General features: G+C 44.1%; 1 protein-coding gene across 1 annotated transcript in view; it reads left to right on the top strand.

Annotated features, from left to right (window-relative positions):
• The window catches only part of LOC122789725 (U3 small nucleolar RNA-associated protein 14 homolog A-like), a gene marked incomplete at its 5' end in the record, with an annotated part of 741,986 nt that overhangs the window by 52,340 nt on the left and 670,905 nt on the right, over positions 1-18,741 (top strand). Inside the window, 1 exon segment of the mRNA XM_044057160.1 lies at positions 3,458-3,606. Coding sequence (XP_043913095.1) covers positions 3,458-3,606 — 149 coding nt within the window.

Below are 18,741 nucleotides of genomic sequence, written 5' to 3'. Positions count from 1 at the left end.
ACCATCAAAAACTCATTAAATTCACAAAAATACAATCTCTTTAGTCAAGTGTCTGTTCAACGTTTGGCTGCCTTTAATAGCAAAACACTGTTAATAGAAATGTACTCATTCAGTCCTCGTGCATGGGGAAGCATTTAAGAAACAACTGCCAAAATAACTAACCCCTGCTGTTCACGCATGCCCTGCCAATAATCCCCTCTTTCACTAGGGAGGACTTTTCCCAGGAAAATAAAATTAAATCGAAACATACTTTGGCATGTTTACTAAGCATGTTGCTATCACTTTTTTAATTGCATAGATATGCTCAGAGTGCTGAAAGTACACAATGGACATTTACTAAATGTTCATCTTCTGTTATAAATATGTCTAAGTACATATGTATATGTGAAAATGTGTATATAATTTTCTTTATTTTTGATAGAAGATGGTTCCTCCACCTCTAATTGCTGTTGGTGGGTATTAGGCTTAGCTTAACATAAAATCCATTTTCTATCCAAGTTGTTTGTGTTTGTTCTATTATTATTTTTGTTATACTGTGTATGTACATACATATAGTTGATGTTAGATAGCTCCTCCAGCTAATGTTTCAGAGTTAGTGTAGGATATGTAAATGCTGTTGGAGGAAGTATTATACTGCATCCAAAATATAAATTATAAAAGTAAAATGTCTACTTGCATAGACATACATGCTCATACATCTGTTGAAACAGAGATGCAGTGGGAAAGTCCCCCCCTCACACACACACACACACACACACACACACACACACACACACACCAGTGGTAATACCTTGACTGTGTACATCTCAGGTGTATGTGACAAAATAAATAAGGACATAAATAGTAGCCATATAGATGTAATCTTAGATTATTGTTGTCAGGGTTCATAGAGTGCAAGTTTTATGCCCTCCTAATGATGTATGCGCTCACACACACACACACACACACACACACACACACACACACACACACACACACACACACACACAAGCTGTTGCTGCATTTACATGTGTTGGTTTCATTTTATTTGTTTTCTATCTGCTAACATTAGCTTTTCAAGAGCTGCAGTTGCTAAATGGAAAGCAAATGGCGCCTGATGTAGAAAAGTCAGTCATGGCACACAGATTTGGTACATTGACTAGGTGCACTTGTATGTTAGACTTTCCCAGTTAATTAATTCATCCCTTTAGAACATTGATTATCCATTGGGGTTTTCTGGTTCTCCAAACCAATTTTCTAAAAAGGAAAAGAGGAAGGCCTAAGATGAGGTTTATGGATGTGGTGAGAGAGGACATGCAGGCGGGTGGTGTGAAAGAGCATGATGCAGAGGGCAGAAAGAAATGGAAACATGATCCGCTGTGGCGACCCCTAATGGGAACAGCCGAAAGAAGATGATGATGAACAGCAAGATTTGTAATTTGCTATTTATCATTTTATTTTTTGGGTGGGGGGATCACAGTTAATTTTTGTAACATGGGTACTCTCCTTCTGGCAAGGCTCTGGATATAATACTTCAGAAGAGTACAGGTGGAATAAAGTCCAGTTATGTAATTGCATAAAACTTCCTAACCTACTTTCACAAAAAGTATGTAATATATGGTAACATTTGTCCGCTATAGTTTAAGGAGGTAGTTTAAAAATATTAAAGTCCTTTGATAATTGATTTATTAGCTGATTTTTGTGAAGCAGCATTGGTTGTTTTAATAAAAAGTTAGGCACGATTATCACTGATGTAAGAGCCAGATGCGCATAGTAAATGATGAAATGATATTGTAAGCTGTTTGCTGAAAGTATCTTGAGTATCCCTTCACAATCTCTTCTTTTTACCCAGACTCTACAAAAGGAAAGATTAACAGTATTGGAAAACGGGAGACAGCTAAAGTAAAAGATTGGCAAACACAGAAGTCACAAAGTATTCTTAAAAGATGGGCAAACACAGAAGTCACAAAGTATTCTTAAAAGATGGGCAAACACAGAAGTCACAAAGTATTCTTAAAAGATGGGCAAACACAGAAGTCACAAAGTATTCTTGAAATCCATATGCTGAAGCCAAGTGGCAGACAGTCCTGTAAAAATTCTTCCTCTTTTCACTTGAGTCTGGAAAAGTAAATTAAGGTTCACGGTAATGGAAGTGATGGGCAGGTATAGTAAAATATAGGAAGACTGCCTTTTCTTCAGTCCAAAGACATATTCAGTTTCTTCCATGTTTTTGCATGGTATGTTGAATCACAGCACATGCAGGAAAACTGGTGTCATTGTGAAAGTGATGCGTAGATCGCAGCTTGTTGTATTCACCTCTGTGTGATGGCTGCTTTAGAAAATGCTCTGCATCATGTCAGCAACAAGTACGAAAGAAACCTTTGCTCACTGGTCCTACCGTAAGTAAATTTGTGGAAAGAAGGCACTATACTGCAGCCACTGGCACACTTGGAATGATAGTTTCATGCTTTGCTGTACTTAATAAGCAGTCTCAGGTGATGCAGGATTGGGTTCTATGCAGCACTGAAATATTCCTCACAGTTTGTGGACTTTTCCCATTGGTAATATTGCAGTGTGACTATGGAGGTCGTACTAGAGAACCTGTTTCTCTGTGCATTGCACACTAGAACGTGCTGTTACGCTTTTGTCATACTGCACTGGGTGTAATGTCCACATTTAAGACCTGGACTTACACATATGTAGTTGTGTAGCAGTGTTGTGGAATAGTTTCTGGAATTAACCCAACGTAAGTGAACTGAACTCTCCAATTAATATTCTTTTTTTTTTTTAAAGTTCATCTGCAGCTGGGTATGGAGCCTCTGACTGTTACCTTGGCATCCTAAGCTCAACTAATGAGCTTGGGCATATGAAGAATGAGCTGAGAGGTTGGGAAATGGTGGGAGTGAGTGACCAGTGTTCAGGGATCCAGGGCCTGTGGATCACTTTGGAGTCACTTTAGCCAATTAGAGAGGTGTGAGTGGCAGCATGCATTGTGTGGATCAGGCTTTGCAGACCTTACCATGGTAGGGAGGTTGACCAAAGGTGGTGATACGTACATAAGTAGAAAACTCAAGATACTGTGAGAGATTACAACCTCTGTATGACTCTCTTACTTCTACCGGCAGTAGGCTAAGGCTGGGAAGGAGAAGGATAAAAATGAATAAGTAGAGCATTGTAGAATAGTATTACATGTTGACTACAGCTGCCTTTTGAAAAAAAAAAATAAGTATAGGATACTGCCCTCCAAAGTGCAGCTTTACAAAAATAAAATTTGAAGACAGTGACATTACCTTCTTTATCCACTTTTGCTGCAGCATGAGTGAAGGCCTGCAGAGTAAAAGCAGAAGAGACGCAAACTGACATACTTTTTTTTTTTTTTTTTTTTTTTTTTTTAACTTTTGGGTATTTAATAACAGTGCTCTGTTAAATGTGTTCCCTATTGTTTAACTTGTTTTTCTGTGTAAAAATCTGTTTGTAGGTGCAGGTGACAAGATTGAATTGTACGAGTTACTGGGGAAATTGGAATCTGCCTCTCCTTCTCTAGCAACAGTAAAGAAGCAACTTAATAAACTCAGAAACAAGAACAGAACATTAGAAGTACCCCTTAGCAAACAGGAGACTGAAAAGGTAAAATGATTTTGACTAAGAAGTAGCAATTCAGTTTGAAACATGATGATTATCATATTTAGCAATGCTGCACTAGCCTTAGCTGTATGAATTATGTCCTGCTACAGATACAATAGCCGACCAGCATCAAAAGCTTGAGGGCACCTTCCACACACCCAAGCCATCAGTCATCCTGAGCAGAGCTGACTGAAAAGTCAGGTTTGAGTACCAATCCCTTCAGCGCCATTTTATTGTTGAACAAAGCACTCCTCTGCAGGCGTTTGTGCATCAGTCAGCTTGTGCTATTCCTTTGCTGGGCAGACAAGTTCCTTTTGGGAAACACTTTCCTCATTAAAAAAAAATTTGTCTTTATTGTACTTTCCTGCTTAAATTTATTTTTAAGATAGGAGTTTGTGTTAACTGTACTTTTAAACAGGAGCAAACTTTTTTTTTCTGTCAGTTTAAAAGTTGTTTAAAATAATTGGAAAACATATTTTCTCTGTGGATAAGTTGTTTTTTTTAATTCTTGGGGCTGGGTAAGCATTTCTAAACTTCTTTTTTACTTTGTTTTGTGTAGGGGGGAAGTGACTTATTTTCCATGGGAAAGCAGCACCAGCTGGATAGTAATTTGTCAAAGACATACATGACTGACTCTGTTGTGCCCATAGTTTGTTCTTCAGACCACTTATCATTTATCCCGGATCCCTCTGGTTTTGCAGCTACAGCCATTATGCACCAGGGGGTTAGCTGTGTCCAGTGCATCTGTTGGGGTCCCCTGAGTGGGCAAGGGTGAGGAACCAGGAAAGACTTCCCCATTTTGTTGGAATGCTGTGCCCATGCTTGGGGAACTGCTGTTGCCGTTAGTCAATCTGTTGGCCCCATCTTTTTCTTGTCGAAAAGAAACAGAAAACTAAAAAATGTATCTACACCTCCTCAGATTCCTTTAGTAGGTTACTGGATATGGCTTGGGGTTTTAATTCTGGCTATTTATCCTTCTTATCAGGTGGCTTCTGGTTTCTTTTTCTGAACAGTTTTAAGATTCTGAATCTGGGCAGGAAGTCAAAGTGACAGATACAGAGTTTTCTCATCAGCTTTCTGATTCAGACTCTGAGGAAAGCCAAGTTTCTGATTTTCCATGGGGGGGGGGGTTCTCTTTCTCAGAGACTGTTACCAATGTAGTTTTTAGTGGGAGAAAACCAAGGCTTCTCAGTCCCTCCAAAACTACTATGAGCTCTTAACAGAAGGGATTTCCAGAAGCTTCACTCATTCCTCCAGTTCTTTCAGTTCTGGAGGATGTTGTCTGTCACTGCCTTCAATTCTTTTGGTAGTCAGCCTGCTGCTGCTAAAAAGGCAGATAGAATGTAGAATATATAAAGTTCCTCAGTCTTTTAAGTTTTATATAGTCTTTCCAAATCTAACTCAACAGCTGTAGCTTTAGTTAATCCTACTGCTGCTAAACATTTGGTTAAATCTATTGATACTCTTTCTAACAAGGATGGGAGGATTATTGATAAGTAAGGGGGGGGGGAAGTGTATGCTTCTGCAATTTTGATTTTCAGAATTTTGAATGGTCAGACTCAGATGTTGAAAGTTTATTCTGACTAATTGTGAAAGTATGCAGAATGCTTTGTCTGCATTTTATTCTTGGGAAGAAAATCTGCTTTAAACAATTTAGTTTCTTCCATTGTACAAGTCAGAACTCATTGTTTGCAGAGTGTTTGCGAGTTGGTTAATACTACTTCCAGGACTTTTGGCACTGGTATTGTTTTGAGGGGGTTTGTGTGGCAGTGTTCTCAGAACCTCCCAGATGATATGAAAGTGAGATTTTAAATTATCCTTTGCGGAGGGATTGTTTTGGTTCATCTGCTGCAGAGGTTTTCAAAGTGTGATGAAACAGGGTAAGTTGATACAGGGAATCTTTTCAGCCCTCCTTTCTCAGAAATTTTTAAGGAATTCTCTTACTCCTCATCCGGTTTGGCAAAAAAGAAAACAGTCTCAACAAGATGAGGGTAAACAGATGTTTGAGAAGGCAGAGAGGTCCCAAAAAGAATTCAGGACCCCCACCCTAAAAAAGCAAGGACATTCCAACAAGTCAGAATGATTGTTTAAGGAATCTTGTCCTCTACTCCCACCATGGCAGTCCAGTCCCTTTTCTCTTTCCATAAAGTCTGAATCTCCAATTTTATCTTTGGCAACAAATGGGGTTCTGAAGGTCATTCAAGGTTGCAAATAGCAGTGAGAAGAAATCCTTCCTTTCCTTGGGGTAATGCCTAATCTACCAGACCACTCTCCTTTAATTTCCCCCTTGTCTTTCAACACATGATGTCCCAGGGAGTGACTGAATCAGTTCCTCCTTTCCAGGTTAGGAATAGTTTTTATTCAAGGATGTTTTTAGTGCAAAGAAAGAAAATGTGTGGAGACAATTTATGGATCGATCTTTTCTACATCTGTTTGTGATAAGTCCCCAGTTCAAAATTATATCACTATACAACCTGTTACCTCTTCTACTTCTTTTAAATTTCCCTGTGACATGATTTAAAAGATTCTTGTCATATCTGTATTCATCCAGACTTCATGCATTTCTTAAGTTTTTTTGTGCAGCTGAATCGCATTCAGTTCTCTGCCTTTGGATTGTCCACTGTGCCAAGACTGTTTTATAAAGTGTCTAGCTTTATTTATAACCTATTGCAGACTACAGGGTATCCACATTTTTCCATATTTAGATGACTTTCAAAGTGCCAGAAATCTCTGTTGTGTGATTGGTGTCTTACACAAGCTCGGAGTCCAAGAGGACAGTCAGAAGTGTTTTTGTGGTGCTGGTGTTTTTTTCCTCCAATTCTTTTACACAGGATTGTGCTCCTGGGGTGTTTGAGATTTTCTTCTACATAAAAAAAAAATCTGTGTATCTCTAGATCCGTTTATAAGGTTATCCACTTGGACTTCAGTCACTGCGAGGGAATACTTCAGGATTTTGGGACTCATGGCATCTAGGATTCTTGTGATATCCTTGGCAAGACTCCACATAAGAAAGGTACATGGGTATCTGAAGTCTCTGTGGTCCCAGTACCAACATCCTTTGTCTTTTCAAATCCCAGTACTGGGGGTTTGTCAGAAGGGAAATTACTTGGTGGAGACGGCAAATTTCCCTAGATCCAAGTCTCCCCTTCTCCAAAGCAGTCTGTCAGTACAGACTAGGAGCAGTTTCAGGAGGGATAAAAGTGCAAGGTGTGTGGGATAGAAAGGACAGATGCAAGAACATAAATATAAAATGGATCTTTTCCCTGAACTCTCTGAATCATCTTTGGTCATCTAGATCTCTTCAGGTTGTTACAGGCAATACCACACTCATGTATGCTTAGAAGCAAATGAGAACCAGGCCATAAACCCTTTGCAGACAAAGCATCTTTGCTTGGGATATAGCTTCACAGCACAGTCTACCGGTATCCTGCATTCTTCAGAGGAAAACTGTGTGGCATACAAGCTGAGCAAGACAAAGCTAGACCCCCCCCCCCATGAATGGAAATTAGAATAAGGGGTCTTCCAGGATTTGATCCATCTTTGTGGAATTCCTGAAGTAAACTTGTTTTCCTCCTCTCTGAACAAAAAGCTGGCAAGTATCTGCTCCAGATCTCCATGCAAGAAGGCTTGGAAGACAGATGTCTTTTCCTTTCCTTGGACAGGATTGTCCCTGCATGCTTTTCCACCCTTTCCACTGATATCCTGGTTACTACTAAAGATTCAGAATCCCTCAAAATCATTGTGGTGACTCTCTTCTGGCCCATGCAGCAGTGGTTCTCCCTTCTTTTGGAAATGGCCAGGGGCAATCACCACAAGCTTCCTCACAGAATTATTCTACTCGCACATGATGAAGGGTGTTTGATGAACCTCAACCCCAATCAGCTTCGACTGAGTGTCTTGGATAATGGGTCTTAATTCCCTTTAGACGCCTCTTTACTGAAAGCCTGCTACTAAGAATCGTATATTAATAAATGGAAATTGCTTTCTAGTTTGTGTCAGTATCATAACCAGCACCCATTCAGGACTAGATGTCCTTCAAGAATGCAACTGCAGTCCTGACATATGGGTTGTCCTGCCTCAGGCAGCCCCTCGGTCGGCCGGATTCCAAAGTCTGGGTCCGGCGTCGGCTGATGTTGCTTCCTCCCCGACGTCAGAGCGGCTGGAGTATAAAGGCATCCGCCGACACCATCTTCAGTCTTTCTTGCCGCACAGTGCCTGAAGCAGAAGCAGTTCGCAAGTGCCGGTCGATCAGCTCCTGTGTTTCAGTTACCGAAGTCATCTAAAAGCTAAGTACCCCGTTGGGGAACATTTTTTCTTGCCTCAGCCGATGTCAGAAAAAATTGAAAAAGTTAATAATTGTTCATCTTGTGGTAAAAATATACCTCATAAGGACTTCATTCTTACTGCGTCCCTTGCCTGGGCCCAGACCATGACGTCTTGGCCTGTGCTGCCTGTGCTTGCTTTAATAAGCGCACACTCAGGCACTGGGCAGAATTTGCCGAAGACTTTTTTGGCGAATCTTTTGCATATATCATGCCGTCGGAACAACCGACAACACAAGCTACCAAAAAACGCAAGGACTGGGACCGACATCCTCGGCCCGCTTCGTCCACCGATACCACGCCTAAGCCCTCCGCGAGTGCATCGGTCCCTTCGGAAGCGGTAATTCTACCTCCCCAGGCCGACGACATCACGTTAACGCGCTCTTCGGTCCCGGAGACCACAATGGTGCCAGTTGTTGATTTCCCACCAGAAACCGAAGCTCTAGATTTACCCGACACCATTCCTGTGGACAAGGTTACCCCTGCACGTGGGGCAGCTAGGCCTCCGGTAACCATGTCCATCAAGGCCTTTGCACGTGCCAAGGCTGCCAGCCAGGCCAAGGCCCATCCTAAACCTACTGTTCAGGGCCCCTCTTCTGATAGACAGATCATGACTCTTGCTGCAGATCTAATCTCTCTTATCAGGGGGTCTCAGCCGCACCCAGACAGAGGTTCTCAGCCGCCTGCAGATAAAAGGCCTAGAACTGAGCAGACAGACACCCTATCTTCAGATGAAGTCTCTGGGGATTCAGAGCACTCAGATACCAAGGAAGAATCCTTCCAGGCCTATGAGGACTCGGATGCTGAGGATTCAATTCCCTCTGCCTCTCCTCCAGAGGATATTTCTTTTGGTGAAGTAGTCCTCCATGAGAGAACATTTTCAGTGGCAGGGTCAGGAATTTTCTGACTCCAGGAAAAGGCTACGTACCTTCCTTAAGCTACCGCAACACAGGCCTTTAGCTATTCCTCCAGTGCTGGATGTCCTTGATGTATATTCAGACTCCAGTGCTTCGCCTGATTCTCTCCCTCCTGCTCCTGTCAAGCCTGACAGATATTACAGGGTCCCTGAAACCCATAAGCATCTCTTTAAGGCCCACTCTGTGGATCTAGAAACTATTTCACAGGGCCCCAAGGCAGTGGCTACTTCCTCGGCCAAAAACCCTCTGCCCGCTGACAGGGAAGCTAGGTCCCTGGAGAGATGGGGCAAAAAAGTTTATACCTCTTCCACCCTTGCCATGAGGTCACTCAACTGCCTTTTTCATATGTTTCAGTACCAGGATTACTTAATGGATGATTTGCAGAAAAAGTTAGCCTCTCCTGAGCCTATAGATAGAAAGGCATTGCGGGATCTGGTTCATAACACTCAGCAGGTTAGCAATCATTTTCTTCAGTGTGGTTATGATGCATTGAAGCTTCATGCAGGGCAGCCATGACAGGGGCCGTTATTCGTAGACATGCTTGGTTGAAAGAACAGCCTCTGCCAGACCATGTTAAAGTTAAGCTCCTGGATGCACCTCTGGGAAAACAGAAGCTTTTTGGTGCTAATGCACAGGATGTGTTGAAGTCTATTGAGGAAAAGGCTAAATCAGTACAGACTGTCAAGGATTTCCTCCAGGTTCAGCCCCCCAGATTCAGCAGGAATTGGCCTTCAAAGAATTGGTCCTTTCCAGACTCAGACAAGTTACAAAGGGGAAAAAACAGGCGTGCTCGAGGTAGAGGGCAATACCGAGGCTCCTACAGGGGCCGCCAGTGGCAACCACCAAATCAGAGAAGTGGCGCAGGGAGTTCACCTGCACCACAAGGACAATCACAATGACTTGACTTTCACTCCGCCTACCAAGGCTCAAAGAGAAGCACCTCTAGGCGGAAAATTATCCTTATTCTCAAAGAACTGGCACATTTTAACCAAGGACAAATGGATTCTGGACATAATAGACAGAGGCTACAGGTTCCACTTCCACACCTTACCAACGAGACAAGGCATGCCAAACCTGCCGCAAAATCAAAGGGCAGAGGCTCTCTTACAAGTTTCAAAGCTGTTACAAATAAAAGCTATAGAAAAGGTTCCTCCTCAGGAACAAGGCCTGGGATTCTACTCAAGGCTGTTCCTTGTTCCAAGAAAAGAAAAGCAATGGAGGCCTATACTGGACTTGTCCGTTCTAAACACTTTTCTTATTGTGCCAAAATTCAAAATGCTGACGTTACAGCAACTCCTTCCCATGCTGGGCAAGGGGTCTTGGCTGGTTACTCTGGACCTCAAGGAGGCATACCTGCATGTCCCAGTCAGACACAGCTGCAGAAGATACCTCAGATTTCTTGCAGGAACAGAGCATTATCAATTCTCAGCATTGCCGTTTGGCTTATCTACTGCGCCCAGAGTGTTCACGAAATGCCTGGCATCAGTAGTTGCACATTGCAGACTCCAAGGGATTCAAATATACCCTTACCTGGACGACTGCCCTTATACAAGCAGACAGCAAACAAACCTTGGTGTAAAAAACTTGGACTATGTCATTCAGTTGCTACAGGCTTTGGGATACACAGTCAACATTCAAAAATCAAGACTACTGCCATCCCAAAAGGTTATTTTTCTAGGAGCAAACCTGGACACACAATCACAAATGGCTTTCCTCACAGAGGAGAAACAACAGCATTTACCAGATTACTTCAAAAGCCTAGCAAAAGTTACCCAGCTGACTGCAAGGAAGATCCTGCAGGCCCTGGGTTTCATGGCATCTTGCATTCTTCTGATCCCTCTGGCAAGACTACACATGAGAAAGCTACAATGGTACCTAAAAAGCTTATGGTCTCAACACAGCCACAACCTAGAAGACGTAATGCCACTCATCCCATGCCTGCAAAGGGAATTTTTGTGGTGGGCTCAAGCAAACCATTTAAACCAAGGCATGCCTTTCAACAAGGTTCAAGCAAGTCAAACCATTACAACAGACGCCTCAGATCATGGATTGGGGGGCACACATGGAGGACAGATGCATTCAAGGTCAATGGACACCCACGGAAATGCCTCTGCACATAAATCAAAAAGAGATGTTGGCAGTGATGCATGCAATAGAAGCCTTTGGAAAATCTCTTCAACAGGGTCATCTGCTAATAAGGACAGACAACACCACGGTCATGTGGTATATAAACAAACAAGGAGGCACTCACTCGTATCCCCTCTGCAGACTAACAATGGCTTTTTGGGAAAAATCCCTGAAACTGAGCATTCATTTGCAATCCCAGTTTGTTCCGGGCAAGGACAATGTTCTGGCGGACAGGTTGAGCAGAGATTTCGTGGATCCACACGAATGGATGCTGCATCCACACATTTTCTCACAAATAACTGCATGGGGAAGACCGGACATAGATCTCTTTGCTTCTCATCACAATCACCACCTGGACAGGTTCTGCTCAAGGACACACCATCCTCTAGCCTGGAGAATGGATGCTCTCTCCTTCAGCTGGAATGCCCTAAAAATCTATGCATTCCCTCCTCTACCACTACTCACCAAGGTGTTACTGAAGATCAAAGCAGAGCAACCAAAGGGAATATTGATAGCTCCAGACTGGCCGAGGCAGCATTGGTATCCCTTGCTACTGAGCATAACTCACACCAAACCATGGCCCTTGCCCCAATGGCCATTGCTTCGAACTCAACAAAATTACAGGACTGTTCATCAAAACCTGCAAACATTACAACTGACAGCTTGGAGGGTTACATGACTTTGCCCCATGTACCCCTCTCCAAACAAGTTCAGGAAATCTTGCTGGAAGCACGCAGACCTTCCACCAGAAAAACCTACTCGGCCAAATGGAAGAGATTCATCATCTGGAATACCAAAAAGGGCCAGGATGCATTAGTAATGAGCATACCTCAGATATTAGAATACTTGGCAGAAATGTTTCATAGTGGCCTCTCATATTCTTCCATTAAAATTCATGCTTCAGCAATCTCAGCAAATTACAACTGTGACCCACCTGTGTTTTCGCATCCCTTGCTAAGACAGTTTCTAAGAGGGATCAAGAATATCAAACCTCCCAGAAAACCACCAGTTCCTGCATGGGACCTCAACTACATCTTGGAAAAATTAACTCTTCCTCCTTTTGAACCAGCAGCATCTTCAGAAATGCAATTTCTCTCCTGGAAAACAGTCTTCCTGTTGGCAGTTACCTCAGCAAGAAGGGTCTCGGAGATACAGGCCCTCATGGCAGTACCTCCCTTTCTCATCTTTCATCAGGACAGAGTTTCTCTAAGGACCAATCCTTCATTCATGCCAAAAGTGATATCCAGGGTGTCTCTAAATCAAGCAATTCACCTGCCTACTTTCTTCCCAATCCTCAAAATAAAGGGGAAAAGCTGCTACATACTTTGGACATACACAGACAACTACGCTACTACTTGGACAGAACAAAGACCACCAGGAAGTCTGACCAACTATTTGTAGCTTATGCTGCCGGAGTGCAAGGAAAGGCAGTCTCCAAACAAACAATTTCAAAATGGATTGGACACTGCATCAGATTCTGTTACTCCTTCCATGGAAAGGGTGTGCCAGCCAATATTAGGCCACACTCAACCAGAGCTATAGCCACATCCACAGCCTTTCTAAGAGGAGTGGCTACAAAGGACATTCTAGAGGCTGCTACATGGAGCTCCGTGCATACATTTACCAGACACTACAACCTGCCTTTATACTCCAGATCCCGAGCAGGCTTTGCATCTGCAGTCCTGCAGGGTCTTTTAGCTGCACCATCCCTAGCTTAGATCCTACCACCCCTAGCTTGGCTATGGTATTCAACCCGTATGTCAGGACTGCAGTTGCATTCTTGAAGGACATAGTACAGATGTCCTTCAAGGATGCATCTGCAGTCATAACATATGGGTTGTCCTGCCTCAGGCAGCCCTTCGGTCGGCCGGATTCCAAAGTCTGGGTCTGGCCTCGGCTGATGTCGCACTTCACCCGACGTCATAGCTCCTGGGGTATAAAGGCATCAGCCGACGCCATTTTCCCCAGTCTTTCTTGCCGCACGGTGCCCGAAGCAGAAGCTGTTCGCAAGTGCCGGTCGGTCAGATCCAGAGATTTCAGCTACCGAAGACTTCTAAAAAAGCTAAGTACCCCGTTGGGGACTCTTTCTTGCCTCAGCCGATGTCAGACAAAGTAAATAATTGTTTAACTTGTGGGAAACAAATACCTCATAAGGATTTCCACTTACTGCCTTCCTTGTTTAGGCCCAAACCACGACGTATCAGCTTGTTTAGCCTGTGCTTCCTTCAACCGACGGACACTTAGACGTCGGTCGGAGTTTGCTGAAGAGTTTTTTGGCTCCACTTTTGCATATATAATGCCGTCGGAGACTCCGACTACTCATTTAGCTAAAAAACGCAAGGAAAAGGACCGACACTCGCGGCCCGCGGTTTCGGCTGAAACCACGGTTAGGCCTACCGCGAGTGTCTCGGTTTCGGCTGAAACAGAGACCTCGGTTCTTCCTTCGGCCGAAAGCATGCCTCCGACAACCGAGGCCACACAGGCCCCGGCTGAGTCGGCTACAGAAATTCCTACTGAAGAAGCAGGCACACAAGATTTGTCCGACACCATTCCATTGGACATCTCTACTCCTGCATGTGGGGCAGCTAGACCCCCTGCTTCAATGTCTATCAAGGCCTTCTCCAGGGCTAAAGCAGCTAAACTCTCCAAGGCCTTACCTACAAAAGCTCCCTCTCACAGACCTACCTCAAGTTCTCAGATTCTCAGCCTTGCTGAGGACCTTATTTCTCTGATCAGGGGATCCCAACCTCACCCAAACAGGGCCTCACAACCCCCTCCTGAAAAGAGGCCTAGGACTGAACCCCCTGAACCTCTCTCCTCTGACTATTCCTCGGATGGTTCAGATTTACCCGACCATCAGGAAGGACCATACTCACCTTATGAGGATTCTGATGCAGAAGACTCCATTCCTTCTGCCTCCCCTCCAGAAGAATTTTCATTTGGGGAAACTCTACACTCAATGAGGGAGCACTTCCAATGGCAGGGTCAGGATTTTTCTGATTCAAGGAAAAGGCTAAGGACTTTTTTACACTTACCACAGCATAGGCCTTTAGCCATACCACCTGTACTATCAGTTGTTGATGCATACAATGATGCCAGTACTGCCCCTGATTCTCTTCCCCCGGCCCCTGCCAAACCTGACGGATATTACAGGGTCCTGGATTCTCACTTCCACTTGTATAAGGCCCATGCTGCAGACCCGGAAACCATTTCTCAGGGCCCTAAAGGTGTTGCAGCTGCCTCTGCCAAAAACCCCCTACCTTCTGAAAGAGAATCAAGAGCATTGCCGAGATGGGGTACAAAGGTTTATACATCTGCTACTCTTTCTGCCAGGGCTTTAAACTGTCAATTTCACATGATACAGTACCAGGAATTTTTGTTAGATCAGCTGAATAAAAAGCTTTCCTCTCCTGAGCCTTTAGACCGTAAGTCCCTTCAGGATTTGGTACACAACTCTCAGCAGGTCAGTAACCATTTCTTAAAATGTGGCTATGATGCACTGGAGGCTTCATTTAGATCAGCTATGACTGGAGCAGTGATTCGAAGGCATGCCTGGCTAAAAGAACAATCCTTGCCAGACCATGTTAAGTCTAAACTCCTAGATGCCCCTATGGAGAAACAAAGTTTATTTGGCTCCCCTGCACAGGAGGTTCTAAAGAAAGTGGAAGAAAAAGCAAAATCTGTCCAAACAGTCAAGGATTTTCTGCAGGTCCAACCTCTGAGCTTCAGCAGAAATTGGCCTTCAAAGAATTGGTCCTTTCCAGACACCTCCAGAGCACAGAGAGGCAGAAATAGACGCCCAAGAGGCAGAGGTCAATCAAGGGGTGCCTACAGGGGTCGTCAGTGGCAACCTGCCAACCAGAGAAGTGCCGCCACAGCTGCGACTGCAACCACTTCCACAGGACAGACACAATGACTTGGCTCTGATTCCGCCTACCAGGGAACAACTGGAAGCACCCTTAGGCGGAAAGCTAGCTTTATTTTCAAAAAACTGGCATTGCATTACAGGAGACAAATGGACTTTGCAAACAATGGACAAAGGCTACAGGTTTCACTTCCACACTCTACCAAAAAAGAGAGGAATGCCAAACCTTCCACCAAGCCAGAAATCAGAGGCTCTAAAGCAAATCATCAACTTACTAAGGATGAGAGCAGTAGAAAAGGTACCATCTATGGAACAAGGCCAAGGATTTTACTCCAGACTATATTCCTTGTACCAAGAAAAGAAAATCAATGGAGGTCTATTCTCGATTTGTCAGCACTGAACACATATCTCATTGTTCCAAATTTCAAGATGCTGACCCTTCAGCAACTTCTTCCCATGTTGGGCAAGGAGTCTTGGCTGGTGACTCTAGATCTCAAGGAGGCATACCTGCACGTCCCTGTACGACCAGATTGCAGAAGACACCTCAGATTTCTTGCAGGATCAGAGCATTATCAATTCTCAGCATTGCCCTTTGGCTTATCTACTGCGCCCAGAGTATTCACGAAATGCCTGGCATCAGTAATTGCACATTGCAGGCTTGAGGGAATTCAAATCTACCCATACCTGGACGACTGCCTAATACAAGCGGACAACAAGACAAAAATAATAAAGGATTTGAACTGTCATACAACTGCTGCAAGCCTTGGGATACACAGTCAACATACAAAAGTCAAGACTAGTGCCATCCCAAAGGACAACTTTTTTGGGTGCAGAACTGGACACAATAACTCAGATGGCTTTTCTCACAGAAGAAAAACAAAAGCAACTACCAGTCTACTTCATGGCATTAACAAAACAAACTCAGCTTACTGCAAGGAGAGTCCTGCAGGCCCTGGGTTACATGGCATCCTGCATAGTCTTGATCCCACATGCCAGGCTGCATATGAGAAAATTACAATGGTACCTAAGGAATGTATGGTCTCAACACAGACACAGTCTAGAAGCCCTGATACCAATCATTCCATGCCTGAAAAAAGAATTCCTGTGGTGGGCTCTGGCCTGCCAGATCAACACAGGATTGCCTTTCCACAAACCACATCCAAGGCAGACCATCACCACGGACGCCTCAGACCTAGGCTGGGGGGCACACATGGAAGACAAGTGTATCCAAGGCCTATGGTCCCAAGACCAGCTGAATCTACACATAAATCTAAAGGAGATGCTTGCAGTGAAGCATGCAATCGAGGCATTCAAATCATTCCTCCAGCAAGGACACCTGCTGTTAAGGACGGACAGTACCACAGTCATGTGGTACATCAACAAACAGGGAGGCACACATTCATACCCTCTATGCCGGGTGGCAATGGACCTGTGGAACTTAGGCCTGAATCTCAACATCCAACTGCAGGCCAGATTCGTATCAGGAAAAGAGAATTCACTAGCAGACAGCTTAAGCAGAACAACCACGGATGCTCACGAATGGATGTTGCATCCAGACATCTTCAAAACCATAACAAAGAAATGGGGAATGCCAGAGATAGACCTGTTCGCCTTCCCACTCAACCACCAACTGAAGAAATTCTGCTCAAGAGTATACCACCCACAAGCCTGGAGGGTGGACTCCCTTTCTTTCAGCTGGAAGGCCCTGACAATATTTGCCTTTCCACCTCTCCCATTGATGAACAAAGTTCTACTGAAGATCAGAGAGGAACAGCCAAAGGTAATTCTGATAGCTCCAGACTGGCCAAGGCAGCATTGGTACCCGCTACTGAGAAGCATGTCTCGGACGAACTCATGGCCTCTACCTCTATGTCCTTTACTTCTAATGCAAAACAACTACAAGACCCTGCATCCAAACATAAAAACGCTGCAGCTAACTGCTTGGAAAATTGCATAAAACAAAACCAACCTGTCTTATCTCAAAGGGTTAAGGACATTATCCTGGAGGCTCGCAGACCCTCCACAAGGAAAACATATTCAGCCAAATGGAAGAGATTCCTCATTTGGAGTGCAGCAAAGGGAACAAATGTCACACTGGCAAACCTAGCACACATCCTAGAATACTTAGCAGATCTGTTCCACAATGGCCTGTCCTATTCTTCCATTAAGATTCATGCATCAGCAATTTCAGCAGAGTACAACATGGATCCTCCTGTCTTCTCTCATCCTCTCCTCAGACAATTTTTAAGAGGGATCAAAAATGTAAAACCTCCAAGGAAACCACCTCTCCCTGCTTGGGATCTCAATTTTGTGCTAGAAAAATTAACACTTCCCCCTTTTGAACCAGCAGCAACAGCAGACTTACAGTTCTTATCTTGGAAAACTGCCTTCCTGCTAGCAATCACTTCAGCAAGAAGGGTATCCGAGTTACAGGCATTAATGGCAGTGCAGCCTTTCCTTATCTTTCACCAGGATAGAGTGTCTCTGAGAACCAATCCTACTTTTATGCCAAAGGTGGTATCCAGGGTATCCTTGAACCAAGCTATTCATTTGCCTGCATTCTTCCCTAACCCACAGAACAGGGGGGAAAAACTACTACACACCTTGGATGTACACAGACAACTGCGCTACTATCTGGACAGAACTAAGGCCAGCAGAAAAACTGACCAGCTTCTGGTAGCATATGCAACAGGAGTGCAAGGAAAAGCAATTTCAAAACAGACAGTCTCAAAATGGATAGGAAATTGCATTCGATTCTGCTACTCATTTCATGGAAAGACAACTCCTGAATATATCAGGCCTCACTCCACAAGAGCTACAGCCACCACTACAGCTTTCCTACGTGGAGTGGCTACCAAAGACATTTTAGAAGCTGCTACTTGGAGCTCCGTGCATACATTTGCCAAGCATTACAATCTTCCTTTATACTCCAGATCCCGAGCAGGTTTTGCAACTGCAGTTTTGCAAGGGATCTTAACTACACCATCATTATCTTAGTGCCTCCTCCCCAAGTTTGGCTATGGTATTCTACCCATATGTTATGACTGCAGATGCATCCTTGAAGGACATAGTGCAGTTTTGTACCTGCCATAAATGTCGATGTCCGATAGGTATGCATCTGCAGTCAGGATTACCCACCCTCCTTCCCCTCTGTGGTATTCCTAGGGTACTTACCCCTCTCTTAGCTAGCTGGGGGAATCTATTATGGTGTATTTGTTTGTATGTATATATGTATATATACTTTTTGTTTTCTATTGTTTGGAATTTTCTACTTTTATACAAATTTAGCCTTCCTAGAGGGCACCTGGCATCTGGGGCAAGAAACACTGAGGAAAATGGCGTCGGCTGATGCCTTTATACCCCAGGAGCTATGACGTCGGGTGAAGTGCGACATCAGCCGAGGCCAGACCCAGACTTTGGAATCCAGCCGACCGAAGGGCTGCCTGAGGCAGGACAACCCATATGTTATGACTGCAGATGCATACCTATCGGACATCTACATTTATGGATGGTACAAAACTGTACTTTTTGTACCTACCATAAATGTAGATGTCCAATAGATATGCAACTGCAGTCAGGTTTTCCCTCCCTCCTACCCCACTGCTTTTTTCCCTTGGGTCCATTCCCCCTCTCCTTTTCAGCTGGGGTTATCTATTATGGTGTATCTGTTTATTACTGTTGTGCATGTCTGGAATTTTTTGATTATCCATTCACAAATTTAGCCTTCCTTGGAGGGCACCTGGCATCTGGGGCAAGAAACACTGAAGAAGATGGCGTAGGCGGATGCCTTTATACTCCAGCCGCTCTGACGTCGGGGAGGAGGTGACATCAGCTGACGCCGGACCCAGACTTTGGAATCCGGCCGACCGAGGGGCTGCCTGAGGCAGGACAACCCATATGTCAGGAC

This window comes from Protopterus annectens, chromosome 15.part0 (genome assembly GCF_019279795.1).
Source record: "Protopterus annectens isolate FY-2018-M chromosome 15.part0, PAN1.0, whole genome shotgun sequence".
Taxonomy (NCBI): Eukaryota; Metazoa; Chordata; order Ceratodontiformes; family Protopteridae; genus Protopterus; species Protopterus annectens.
This window is presented reverse-complemented; position numbering and strand designations above follow the sequence as displayed.